The sequence below is a fragment of the Syngnathus typhle genome, linkage group LG4 (genome assembly GCF_033458585.1).
Source record: "Syngnathus typhle isolate RoL2023-S1 ecotype Sweden linkage group LG4, RoL_Styp_1.0, whole genome shotgun sequence".
NCBI classification, from domain to species: domain Eukaryota; kingdom Metazoa; phylum Chordata; class Actinopteri; order Syngnathiformes; family Syngnathidae; genus Syngnathus; species Syngnathus typhle.
Window position 1 is genome coordinate 8556370 of NC_083741.1, and position 14013 is coordinate 8570382.

The 14013-nt window shown below is 44.5% G+C and overlaps 1 protein-coding gene across 5 annotated transcripts in view; it reads right to left on the minus strand.

Moving 5' to 3' along the window:
- Window positions 1-590: 590 nt before the first annotated feature.
- The window catches only part of samd4a (sterile alpha motif domain containing 4A), a 41958-nt gene continuing 28535 nt past the window's right edge, over window positions 591-14013 (minus strand). For 3 of the 5 annotated variants that reach the window (XM_061277544.1, XM_061277542.1, XM_061277545.1), the window contains 9 exons: window positions 13737-13846; window positions 13486-13572; window positions 13143-13386; window positions 12969-13054; window positions 12545-12663; window positions 12249-12456; window positions 9713-9839; window positions 4066-4149; window positions 591-1422 (listed from right to left, as the gene is read on the minus strand). In XM_061277544.1, coding sequence (XP_061133528.1) covers window positions 1394-1422; window positions 4066-4149; window positions 9713-9839; window positions 12249-12456; window positions 12545-12663; window positions 12969-13054; window positions 13143-13386; window positions 13486-13572; window positions 13737-13846 — 1094 coding nt within the window. In that variant the 3' untranslated portion in view covers window positions 591-1393. The remainder of the gene's footprint in view (window positions 1423-4065; window positions 4150-9712; window positions 9840-12248; window positions 12457-12544; window positions 12664-12968; window positions 13055-13142; window positions 13387-13485; window positions 13573-13736; window positions 13847-14013) is intronic. The other 2 variants (XM_061277546.1, XM_061277543.1) reach the window with 1 other exon arrangement.

The window sequence follows — 14013 nt, forward strand, 5'->3', positions numbered from 1 at the left end:
CCCGCTAATAGTTGTCCCATCAACGAACGATCTTTGGCCTCTTGGGAGCCTCAACACGTGTGCCGTCTCTTCTGGCCAGTAGGTGGCACTATCTCCAGTCAGACAGTCTCTGGGCAGCAACCCTTCATGGACTGATTAGTGTGAAGCCTGCCCATTTCCTTCCTCTCCGCACTTTCCTCCAAGGAAGACGTATACGTAGTTGCAATATGCAGCTCAAATCACCCCTGTTTAACAAAGGTCTTAAAAGGAAAAAATATATATCTATATATAAATGCATATAAATTCCACTGGTAATACAGCTTGTATTGAGCTCCCACTTATACGGTGAAAGACCGCATTTTTTAAGGCCTCCTCGTCACAAACACTCTGAATTCAGAGTTAATACAGTACAAGCTACAGATAAACAATAGTGCTCACTCCCTCTTCCGCTTGCAGGACAAACTGATGACGTGATTTGACATGACATCCATCTCCCTCTGTCATTTTAAGGACACCAAAGGTCCCGCCTCTGATGTCTTGTTCCTTCAAACATCCGCATCTCTTCCAGGATCCCTCCTCACTTTCCCAGCTCCGTTCCTCCAACTTTCGGCACCTTTCTCCGACGTCCCCGTTTCACATTTTTACTTTTCCTCCCTCTCTCTCTCTTTCTCTCTCTCTTTTTCTCTCAATTGGCACATTTTTATAAACAATGAGCATGTTGCTTGTAAACTAGCGTGACGGCTACTTGTGGGGGATGTAAAGCTGGCAGACAGCCAAGGCTTTTTACAGGATAGTCCAACATCCACACCCGATTCTTTTTTTGTTTGCGTACCCTTTGAAAGTAGCATCGATATGTAAACAATAGAGACATGTGATCGACAATCTGTTTTGTTTGCTGCTCAAAATTGAGCAACAGGCCTTTCCCAAATGCTTGCCATCCATCTGCTTGTCTCGTTTTTGGGGGGTCCGAGGTACTGACACAGATGTGGAAAATGCCACTTGCACTGTTGGTTGACACATGGGGATTGTAAAAGAAGGTTTGGGGGGGGGGGGGGGGCTTCATTGGACCCCGATCCCCCAGCCCAGTATCTTCAGCTCTGCTGATGGCGCACTGCTTCTGACATGATCTCCTGAAGGGGCTCTGGTCATACACTGTTCAGCCCATGTTTGATACCTTCCTCTCCCCACATGACTGAGCTGGTCATGGCAGGAAGTGTGTCCCTCCCCCCACCCCATCGACGCAGCCAATGTGTTGGCTTGTGTTTCTCGGATGCCTCCCAGTCCCTTGGTTGAGCTCTACTTTGGCTACGGGAGAGGGCACTGGAGGGCAGATGACCTCAGGGTGACTTGTTGTGAGAGGGCCTTCTGAAGCTACACAGCACGCGGTTCCGCTGCTCTCATCCAGGTTCTCATTTCATATTGTCGATGTGCGATCAGCACCATCTGAAGATGAAAAGGGGAGAAAAAAATAGCGTTTGAGAATATTTGCACCAAAAAAAAAAAAAGCTAAAATGTTGACGTAAAATGTTAAAATGTTTCAGTTTGAATATTCCATAGCTTTTATTTGGAGTGTATTCGATTGACAGGGTGAACAAGATTTTCAAATAATTGTATTCTGCTTTTAATTTACGCTTTCAACGTCTCAATTTCATCGGAATTGGGGTTTGTGATTAAAAGACACTCAGAAGTGTTAGGCCCTTTTACTCCAATTTCAACCAATTGTTAATTAAGACAGTCACTGCAGTGTTGATAATATGTACAACATAGATATGAATATCGAAGATCCCAAGAAAATAGCCATTAAATACCGACTGGAGAAACTTGGAGATTGGAAAGTGACACTATAATGTACCATTAGTATGCATTGCAATTTATGTACTGTATCTCATTCCTCAAAATATTCACCCATACATGACAATTGCTTATGACAGTAGAAGGGGAGAAATAATGTATAGTAGATGCACCTTGAAAGGCACTGACAAGTTACAACAGGCATTCAAGCCACGGAACTTTTGACATAGTGCCTGTTTGAATCTTTTCTATTAACTGTTCATGGCATGAATCACATGATTGGTTGTGTCGTGTTGAAACTGTGCCGGAGCTTTGTCTGCGTGCAGATAACGAAAATTTGATTTGATTGGACAGTCGTCGACTGCGTTTGAAAGGGCATTTATGCAGGCTTTATTTCTATGGAACTGCGTAGCTTGGTAACATTTTCCTAAGCAGCCCTAGAGGCAACAGCTGTCAAACTGTTGTTTTTCTCTGAAAGCCTCTATCAGTATTTTGACAGATGTGTTATTCCCCAACCATAACAGTGAGGGCCCGAGCCCCCTCGCTGTCTGCCAAGTTTGGATGAGAAAGCAGCAAAATGACTAATAGACAACAGTCAAGTATGGCAAAGGCAATTTCTGAAAATAAGTAGAATCACTTGAAATTAGAAATAATGCTTACTCAAAGTTTATTAACCAAATGCTTGGACCTACGGCCGAGAAACTCCACCAGAATGAGGAAATGTTAGTGTTATGCGCGGGAGACCGGGGGTCAAGCCGCAGCGCAACATTTTTTGCGTCTGGCACTCCAGCAGCACCTCGTCCCGATGTCCAGTCACTGATATTGTTTTGAACTATGAGAACATTTCGTAAGACTTGCCTACGGTAAAGAAAAATGGCTAAAATTCCATGGTGTGCTACGTTTCTGTCAAACTGGGGTCTTGCGGTCGACACGAACATATGGTATGTAGTATAAAATGCAGCATTAGCATCTTTCAGGTAACTTCTGTGGCTGCAATACATTTATTTCTTGTTTTCAACACAAACACACATGCAACATAGCTTTTGGAATTTTGTGTTTTACTGACGAACCAAAGTCTTTTGGAATTCAGGAAATATAGACAAAATATAAAGTAAATACTTTTGGCCATGACTGTCAAAGATAGTTAAAGAGTCTCCTTTTTAAGCAAGGTCTTACACTCTATTGCTCGATGCTATTCTGTGCCTTCCCGACTGCTGACACATACACGCATACACAAAGCAGCACTTGTCCAAAATTCAGTGTGGAGCACTGAGGCCCTACTGTCTTCACCTCAGTTAAGTTAAGTGGGGGTGGCAATGACTGTAACCCTGGGCAAAATTTGTTGTACATTATGCACAACCATGCAAACACACACGCGCACGCACACAATCATTTCAATCTTTACTACATAACCAAACAGTTTAGAACTATACGGCAAGAGGATTATCAGGAAGCTGAGTGAACATCAACCTGCAGGGGCAGCGTCTTTTTAACAAATTATTAACAAATACGATTCGTTTTACCGTCTGACATTGACATACAACTGAGTTCTCATGAGAATATATAGCATTTTAGTGTCAGAATCTCGGTGTGTCATCACGGCAGCGGTTTTCAAACACGCCCATGGTATTAAAATAAAACTAAAAAAAGATCTGTGGCACAAATGGAGATCTAGCACATGGGACCAAGTCAGATGCACAGTCACTGTAATGGAAAGTCTCCCGAGTGAGCAGTGTCACACCCTGTGCCTTTCTGCTAGTAAAAAGCAGATGAGTTGAAGTGGGTTAAAACCGCCTCCTAAGCCCGTATCTCAGTGAGTGTTGACAGAAACAAAAACTGTTGATGACTATTAAAACTATTGGCTTGGTTACTATTTGCCACCTTGAACCAACTCTGACAAAAGTCAACATTACGGCCATGTGCAAACTCTTGCTGCTCAGTGAGATACAGGCTAAGATGTCAAGGCTAATTGACAGGATACAGCGCCTCCGAATCTAGAGATTACCGGTACTAATGACCCCAAAGATAACAATGACTATGTTACTGTAATGGTCCATGGCAAATAGACTTTGAAAAAACATTAAGTACACTTGTTATAGAATAAATTAACATATTTCAAAGGAGTTATAGGGACATTTGATCCTGTGAGTGCCAAACACAGTTGAGAGGAAAAGGTCAAAGACATGGGTGCTCAAAGGATACGACTATAAGAGTTTTAAAATAAAGTGCGTGTTTGTATGCATTTGCAAACACAAATTCCATTAACAAATGGCACAACTGTTAAATATGTATTACCTCCCAATGCATGCTCTGTCATACTGAGACATAAAGATTCAAGGCGATTGTTGATGTCCGGCTCCGTAACTGGCAACTGAAGATCTGTACACATGGGAAAAAGAAAGAAAGAAAAAAAAAAAGACACACACAATGATTAAATAATAAACAAGATGAATACGGTAGTTTCCAACTACAGATAAAACAATGAGTGTGATAGAAGTCAAGTCACGTCATATTTGAATGCCGCATGGTACAGATGTCAAATAATGGTGTAGTTCCTGTTTTAGTCTAAAGTAAATAATTCATATGAATAGTACTAATTCAAGGTAAAAACAAAGACTAAATTGTCTTTATATCATATGGTACAAGAATGGATATTTGATACGCGTGTGCACGGGGTGAGTGACCTCTACCATGAACCACCATGTCAATAAACTGATTTAAAAAAGGAAAACATGAATTACGGTAAGCTTGTGTGAACATAAATGGAGGAATATCTCATACTGTTTCCAGCAGGCACATGGCAATTACATTGCAGGCCACTGTGGAGTAAAAACACAGGATGAAAATGACCAGGCGAGGGATTGATAAACACTATCAGACCATGATTCCTTTTGATGCCTGGCCAGGTTTTTAAACTGTCAAAAAAGTAAATAAAAAATGACACAGAAGACGTTGCAGAAGACAAATGCAATAGGCTGTAATAAAAAGTGGCAGTAGAGGGCGTAACAAAAAGTTGTCCATAGTAGAACGGAAGGCATGTAGTCACTGTCAGGTGGAAACCTTTTATGTCTAAAAGTCAGTATAATTACTATTTTTTAAACTACACTATTTCATAAATAAACACATAAATTGAATGAATGACAGTACATATAACCCAGGTAAGAGTTTCTGTCGACTGCCTCAGGTCTTGAACTGGGTGGAGAATATTTGAGAGAAAGGGTTTGGTTGGGGGTGAAGATTTTCCAGGAGTGTTGGGCCTATATTTGGGCTATGCAACCAAGCAACCCCTTCTAGCTATTCAGTCTTTAGCTGAGTCTTCAATAGAGACAGGGCAGCGAAAATCCCTTGCGGTCTGAGAGAAAAGCTGAGTTAGGCAGTCATCCACAGTAGACTATTTATAGGCTTCAATGAACAGCCACTCTCCAAAACAACTCGAGTCTCACTCCCCTAACGGGACATACACATTCCACCCTTTTTCAATATCGCACCTCAATTGATGTGGGTCTTTCCAACCACTTGGGACTACAATACATACAATACGTTCATACGAGAGAGAAGGCGGTGGACTTTTAAACTGGCCTAGTCTGCCCAAGAGTGCATGACTCTGCAGACTTGAGAACGAGGGATAGACGAGACAGTCAAGAAAGAGAGTGGGTCAGGTGGGAGAGAGAGAAGGCAGGAAAGTGGGCCAGAGAGTTGTCGTCACTGCACAATGAGCCCCATTGTGGGACTCTCACGCTTTCCCTTCCCTGCCTCGTTTTCTTCCTCTCCCACATACGTTCTCCACTCACACCCTCTGACATGGCAGTTGAGAAACTGTGGAAGAACTCCCAACTTTCCGTCGAGTGCTGCTGTGGTACTTGTTGTAACAATATGATCTATTGTTAGTCAACTGGTTGAGGGAACGGGGAACGTTTTAAGAACGGACACTTCCTGTTACAGGGTTGGGCTAAGTGTACCAGGAGACGGAAATAAAAGTTACAACCACGTTGGGTTGAATTGAGACCAGAGTGTGTGCCTTGTTTCTGAAAACACCATACATTAAACATGTTGGCAGCGGAGGAGGACTCCGTCTGAGCTTGAAAGTGATTTTTCGGGGCGAGGACCTTTACTGGATGCTAACTTAGCCGCTAGCATACGGCTACCGAGTGACGACATGGAGGGACTGAGGACGCCGCAAACGTTGTGCTTGGATTCCAGCAACCTCTCTAAGACATGGAAGAATTGGAGGGACGAGTTTGCACTTTATGTGGATCTAGCGATGGAGGAGGCTGATGACAGAAAGAAGGTACGGCTGTCCACTTATCTTGTCGGCGAGGGTGGCAGAGAGCTCTTGGATACCCTGATGGGCGACGTGGCTAAGGATACGTGGAAACTAGAGGACATCATTACAAAGTTTGATTATCACTGTAACCCGTCGTGAAGGAGATTGTGGAACGCTACCGTTTCTTCACTAGAAATCAGGCCATCGGCGAAAATATAGACACTTATCTCACGGAACTTCGGGACGTTTCCGAGACTCCCTCATTCGGGATCGGATTGTGTGTGGTGGCAACAGCGCAGGGATGAGAGACTGAAAGCTCACTCTAGACACGTTTGCAACTGTGCAGAGCTGCGGAGCTCTCAAAGGAGAATGTTAAAACCATAACAGATCCGTCGGGGGAGGAGGTACACGCTGTTCAAGAAGCGCAGTACAAGAGGAAAGTTGACAACTCGGTGGATTGTAAATTCAGTGGGAAAACACATAAGAAAAGTACATTTAAATGCCCGACAATTGGGAAAAAGTGCGCCAAGTGTAACAAAGAGAACCACTTTGCGGCGAAATGCAGGGTTAGAACGGACCAAACGTGGAAGCAGAACGTGAGGGCCGTAACAACGGAAGATGTGAGCGATGGATTTGAAGATGTATCACATATAAGCGTAGAGTGGAGACAAGCTCAGGCACGGATGTGGTAGCAGCAAGAGCACACTGTGATGAGATAAACACAACTAAGACTAACACCCGGCTTCTCTTTGCTGGCATGCTATTAGGGAACAACCTGGTCAATTTTCAAATAGACAGTGGGGCTACATGCAACGTTATTCCAATTAACCTGTTGAACCCTGACATTAAGCTGGAGCATTATACCACAGTGCTAGTTATGTACAACAAAAGTAAGGTGAGGCCATTGGGGAAATGTAAAATCTAAATTAGAAATCCACGAAATCACAAACAATATCGCTTGGAGTTTCAAGTGGTAAATACAGAGGGTGCAGTGCCACTCCTGGGCAGGAGTGCCAGTGAGGCAATGAGGCAAAGTGCACCATGAGAATATCATGGCTACAGATGCGATAGTCACAACAGGGAAAATCGCAACAGAACAGTGGACAATGGAACAAATTAAAACAAGTTATGCCGACGTGTTCAGTGGAGATGGATGTCTGGAAGGAAAATATAAAATGGAGATAGACAGCAACGTGAAGCCTGTAAAGCTGCCAAAGCGACGGGTCCCTGTTGCACTGATGAAACCGCTGAAAGAGGAGCTCAAAGACCTGCAACGCAGAGGAATAATCACCCCTGTTGACTGCAGCACGGACTGGACCAGTGCTATGGTGGTGGTACAGAAACAGAATGGCAAGCCAAGAGTCTGTATTGATGCTAAACTATTAAACAGAGCATTGAAGCGCAGACACTTCCCACTTCCAACCACTGAGGACGTCTTAGCCGACTTGTCGAGAGCCAAAGTGTTCACAGTGTGTGACGTCAAGAGTGGATTTTGGCATGTACAGCTGGAGGAGGAGTCCAGCTATTTAACATTTGCCACTCCCTTTGGATGTTACAGATGGCTGAGGATGCTGATGGGCATAAGTCCAGCCCCGGAAATATTTCAGCGAAAGCTCACACAGGCCTTGGACAATGTGCCCGGTCTGTACATTGTTGCGCATGACATCCAGATCACAGGACAAGGGGAGACACACGAGGAAGCAGAACGGGACCATGATGACAAAGTGAAGCAGTTTCTTGACAGATGCAGGGAAAAGAACAGACAGAGGGAGACCACATACATTGGACACCGCTTGTCGGCAGAGGGACTCAAAGCGGATCCGGAAAAAGTGCGTGCAGTGGAGCAGATGCCAGCGCCGACAGATGTGAAAGGAGTGCAGAGGCTTCTCGGTATGGTCAATTACCTCACAAAGTTTTGCCCTCATCTCTCAGACCAATGCAAAGTACTGAGGGACCTGACGCACAAAGACGAGGATTGGAAATGGACAACAGAGCACGCGGAGGCATTCTTCAAACTTAAAGAGACAATAATGAATGCTCTAGTGCTGAAATATTACAATCCGGATGAGGAGCTGTCAGTAGAGTGTGACGCCTCAGACACTAGGTTGGGCGCAGCGCTCATGCAGAAGGCACACTGGGCAATTGCACTCATCTCATTTGGGCGTTGAAGGATGCCTACAGAGAGCTAGAGAATGCGTCTTCTGGCAGGGCATGAACAATCAGGTCAAGCAATATGTTGCCAAATGTAAAATCTGTAGGTCAATGGACAATAAACAGCAGAAAGAAACATTGATGTCACATGATATTCCGCACAGGCCCTGGGCTAAGGTGGACACGGATCTCATCACTGTGGATTATTTCTCAAACTTTTGGGAACTTGACTACTTGCCGGATACAAAGTCGACCACGGTGATAAAGAAACTTAAAGGTCACTTTGCGCACCAAGGCACTCCGGATACGGTGGTCTCAGACAATGGGCCGCAATATGCATCCCAGGACTTTAAAAAATTCAGTGAACGGTGGGGTTTCCGGCATATGACCTCATCACCAGGGCAACGGCAAGGCTGAATCAGCTGTTAAGACAGCCAAACAACTTCTTATCAAAGCCAAACCACCCGATAGGGATCCTTATCTGGCTCTTCTAGACCACCGCAACACACCATCACAGGGCCTGGAAAGCAGCCCAGCACAGAGCCTACTCAGTCGCAGAACCCAGACACTGCTACCAACAAAAGAAAGCCTGCAGAAACCACAAGGGATGCAGATAAGTCGGAATCTAAAGAACAAAGAGCAGTGTCAGAGGGCATACTACAACAGAGCACCTGAGGACTTAGACATACTTAAAACAGGTGACTGTGTGAGGATACAGCCACTCTCACCTCACACTGTCTAGAGATTGGGCAGGGTGCTGAAACCGGTGGATGAGAGGTCCTACGAGCTGCAGTTGCTCTCGGGAGGAGTCATAAGGAGAAATCGCAGGCACCTCAGGCGGGCACAGGGAGTGACCCTCAATGACCCGATGGAGTCAACATTCCCAATCAGCTACAGGCCAAGGGAAATGCAGAGGCAGTTCCTGTTCCTCATATGATCGCAGAAGGACATACCCCCAGAGAAACTGAGAACGGAAATACCCCTGCCACAACCAGAGCCGGTCGGGTAGTGATACAACTCCAGCGATATAAGGACTAGTACATGTTGTCACGTTGATTGAATACAGTGTTTTGTTGTTTTATGTTGGCACATTCTACTCTAAATATGCATCCAACAACAAAAGTTATATGTTTTCAGTGTTTGCAATGGTTCTGTGTTTTCAGTGTGTTTGCAGTGTTTTCAATGCCGCAATCCAGTGTTGATTATTTTCATCAGCTACTTAGATGATATTCAAAGTGAGCAGTTTTGCACAAATGTTTAGGATTCATGTCAGCATGGTATTTGGTCTTTGGTTTAAGAAAACCTTTTGGGGAGGTAAGAACTTATTAAGACTGTTGCTGTTCCTGAAGTGACTGGAAATTTTAGACTTATGCAAATAAATCAGTGTTAGTAGGTGTCCAATTATGAAATAATACATTAGTTATATGTTTCTAATGACAAGCTGCAAGTTGCCCTAATTGCAAAGACAAAATTTGTGTCCTCCACAAAGAACATAAATGTGTAAGATTTTTTTTCAAAGGTTCCTACCAGCTTGTTGGAACATGACCATAGTTTGCGGAGTTGTATGAACAGGCAGGGAGCGGGTCCGTTGCACGGAGCTGTGAGTTCGACTCGGCATACTGTTGCTGCCTCCAGGATTGGCAAACCACAGACCCTGAAGGGAAACAAAATAGCAAGACCAGTCAACTTGATGAATTGGGGGAAAAAAAAACAGAAAGGGGCTACAAATTCTCAATAGAGCACAGGTCAGGTGAAGAAGGGGGCCACGTCTTCGTTCTATCATCGTAAAGGACTTCACTGGCGAGCTACCAAGCTACTTTGAGCAGGGGATGGAATGGCAGTTAGTTCATTTCAATTAAGTTTTGATTTAGAGTTAATTTGAAGTCCACCTTTAACTCAAAAAGGTCCAACCAGCTCATTTTACGTAACGATACCTTGCTGGTGTCTGATTTGAAGTGGAGCTCTGTGGTTGTTAGTGATCCAGCCACGGGTTCGGCCGGTCCGTCAAGAGTCACTCTTATCTTATCAGTTATTGAAGTTCTGCAAAATGGTGTAGCACTGATGGATAATGGGTCCCTGGTAGTTTCATTTTTGCGTCTTCTCAAATCTTTCTCAGTTAATTTGAGTCTTTTTTTTCCTGAGCACGTTTCTTGCAACATTGTTGACTATTTACAATGAAACGTTTGATGGTTCTGTGATCACAGAAATCTCTCACTGTAACCTGCCTATTATAACCTCCAACACTACAACCCCCCACACACACTTGCTCTCTCTACAACCCCACTCATGGACCTCCAGTGCCGCGGGCCAAGGAAAAACAGGAAATGCCTATGCTCTGTTCTCACTGCTTCCCGCGCTCTTTATTTCTCTCATATTCAAACGTAAATTCTCTCGCACTCTCCCTCTCTCTCTGTTGTGTCTTTGCCCCTCCCTCACAAACACCTCTGCCAAACTATTACACCTCACACATCTCTCCCTAGTTTCCTCTGCACACATCTACAATACAGACACACAAGGAGGTATGGGGAAAAGGAACTGAGGTATTTCCTTCCATTGTTGGGGATGAGTATGTGTGAGAGAGGGAGAGACCGCGGTTTCAAAAGTCAAAGTCTGCTTTATTGTCAATCTCTTTACATGTCAAGACACACAAAGAAACCGAAATTACGTTTCCTCTATCCCACGGTGACGAGACACAGCACACGATAGACATACAAGTAAACAACACAAAATAAAAACAAGAAGGCACAAACAGTAAATAATAAGAGTGATGAATAAATAATAAATAAACAAATAACCCAATAAATAAGAGGAGAAAAAAGTGTGCATACAGCAGACAGTAAGCATAGCGCAAAAGTACAGGACACTACGCAGAAAGGGGGAGAGAGTTCAGGATCCCAACAGCCTGGAGTATGAAGCGGTTGGTGAGTCTGGTGGTGCGGGAGCGCAGGCTCCCGTACCTCTTCCCAGAGGTCAGAAGATCGAACAAAGAGTGAGCGGGGTGACTCACATCACTCACAATCGCGGTCGCCTTGCGGGTGAGATGGGAGGTGTAAATTTCCTTCAAGGAGGGGAGTGAAGCACCAATAATCTCACCAGCCGTGTTCACTATGCGCTGCAGGGCCTTCAAGTTTTAGTCAGTGCAGCTGCCACCCCAAACAGCAATACAGCTGGAGAGGACGCTCTCAATGGTGCCACGGTAAAACGTAGTCATGACGGCCGGAGGAGCGCTCGCTTGCCTGAGTTTCCGCAGGAAGTACAGGCTGAAATGGGTGCGCAAAGAGTGCCAGGACGAGCCTGAAGCAGCTTTATAGCTCCTCCTGTTTCAGCACTGACGCAAGGTTTATGGTATGCGGGGTGACTTCCCTAAAGTTCCATCCACCTCATTTCATTTGTCTGACGCCAACACTACACCCCATTCCTTTGTCTTATTTTTGCACTATGGAATGTGTGTGTGTGTATCTGTATGTATACTATATACACACACGCACACGCACGCACACGCACGCACACACAACTAAAAATAAGATAAAAATCACAGGTTTGAACATATATGGCAGGAGCAACACATCACACACAATCTCCTTCACGTCAGACGTCACGTCAAATCTTGCAAAACTTCCCAAGATAAATTGTGACTTCAGAGTGAACAAATGGCGGACAGTTTTGGTTTCGATTTTTTAATAGAAAATAAGGGTCATAAAAAATAAAAACTTTCTATGGCCCCATAACTATTTTGATTTTGGATTCCCCACCGCGCTTCCATGCCACCTCGTCACGTCATTTACTGATTGTCTGCATGTTGCTGTCAACCGGCTACATGATTGTTTGTGCTCGGGGGACACCATACATGGTGTGAAGTCGGCCCCCCAAAAAATCCAACATGTTGAATATCTCTAATTCGAGGTCGCATGTTCTTCCAAGCAGCGGGGAGCAACCTGAAAACACCACACGCGGCATGATTATCCGGTAAGATTATCTTTGGAGGCATTACTGGCCGACCTACGACTGTCGGGAGGGGAGTCTACATTTGGGCTAAAAAATAGAATCCTGCCGTGTGACTCACCTGTCTCCCCTGCTTGGGGCCCGTGGGTGTGCTGCTGCTACTGCGAGGCGTGGGTCCCAGCAGGCCACTACTGCTTAGCAGGCCTAGCCTTGCACCTGGTAAGCTCCTCGAGGGCATCTGGAACTGCCGAAGGCTTCTCCGCGCCATAACACTGCCCCCAACACAGCTTGTGGTAGGGAGGGAATTGGACTGACCGAATCCACGACTGCTACAGGACAAAACACGACAACTCGTTTAGTTCCTTGACTCATGTACGGGGCGCAATACAGAACGCAAGCAACATAGTGTATATATACCTCCTCTGCGTTCGGTAACCTGCAATGTCAAGGAGCGTTTTTCTCGGAATGGATCTGAACAGCCTCTGGACCTGCTGTTTCCATGACAACAGCCTCTTCTTTTGAGTTTCACCAAAGGACTGATGGTCAAGGGAAGAGAACAGAGTTCAGTAGCGTGCATAACTAGGGTGTTGAAACAGAAAGTGCATCATTCAAAACAACTGAGAGATCACTTGAATGCTGTCATTGACCAAAAGCACTTCTGCTGAACTTTACCATGACATGACATTTCAGTTTCTCCTCCAATTCTACTGGTCTATTATCGTAATTTTGAGAATTGCTGGTACTTCAAGAAAGCTTTGCGAGTTAGATTAGGGAAATTAGCTGTGGTCGACCTAATTCACGAAAACGATGGACGAATAGAACTAGCAGTGGTAATGCGTACCTCATGGATAAGACACTTGTCAATGAGTTGTAGGTAGGAGCTGATGTTGTCCTCATCTGACCTTGACACCAGAAGCTGAGTGCAAACTGAGACCAAGATAGGAAATTATTAATTCTTTTCTTGATGATAATTTCTCAATATTAATTCAACTGACCAGCTGTGTCCTCGGCTCACCTTTGCCCATGACACGAGTGAACTGGCTTGGTAGATCCCCCTCTGCAATGACACTTGAGCTAGCCTCAGCCTCTCCACCTCCTCCAGCGAGATGTGATCCAGGTGCAGAGCTTTTGGATTCCGTATTCAGGAGAGGGCGCTGCAAGGACGTCTCCTCGCCACTAGTGAAAGCCTTGATAGGCGTCATGATCATCTGATGAAGTTCTTGCAGCGGTACACGCAGATTACTGCCTTCTAATACATCCTGGCGGTGGGAAGGGACACAAAGGAAAGAGACGTTGGAAATAGGTACAACTCACAAGATATCACGCACATACACACGCACACAAAATAGGTAACTGACTTTTTCAAGGCTGCGCAGCAGGTTTTGTCTCTCTTTTAGCTTTTGAATACTGATAACAATCTTGTGTCTTGCTCCTTTGGTGACTTTCTGCAGAAACAACAATAACGAGAACAACAAAGCATCAAAACATATGCACCTTCCGAACAGGCGTCAAGAATGCGTAAAGGTTAAACAAACAAAAAGAAGTACATAAGTTAAAGGTAGAGTTTGACTCAAAGACCTATAGTCCATAACCAAAAGTCAGTGTGTACCTGTGCCTCCAGTTGTTCTTCAGTCAGTGACATCATTTCATCATAGGTCATGGTAGAAAACAGCGCTGCATACTTATGAAGACGGAGACTCTTCAGCCATGCGGGAACATCTGTAGTACACAAACACACATTCCAGCATTTTAGGGTAAATGGTAAAGTAATACAAGACTAAAGCAAGCCTTAAAAAAATCAGGTTAAAACTTTATATTTGTGCGTTTGTATGAAAATCTTGGCATCTAAGGATTTACCATTTACGTTTTTTTTTATTTTTTACATA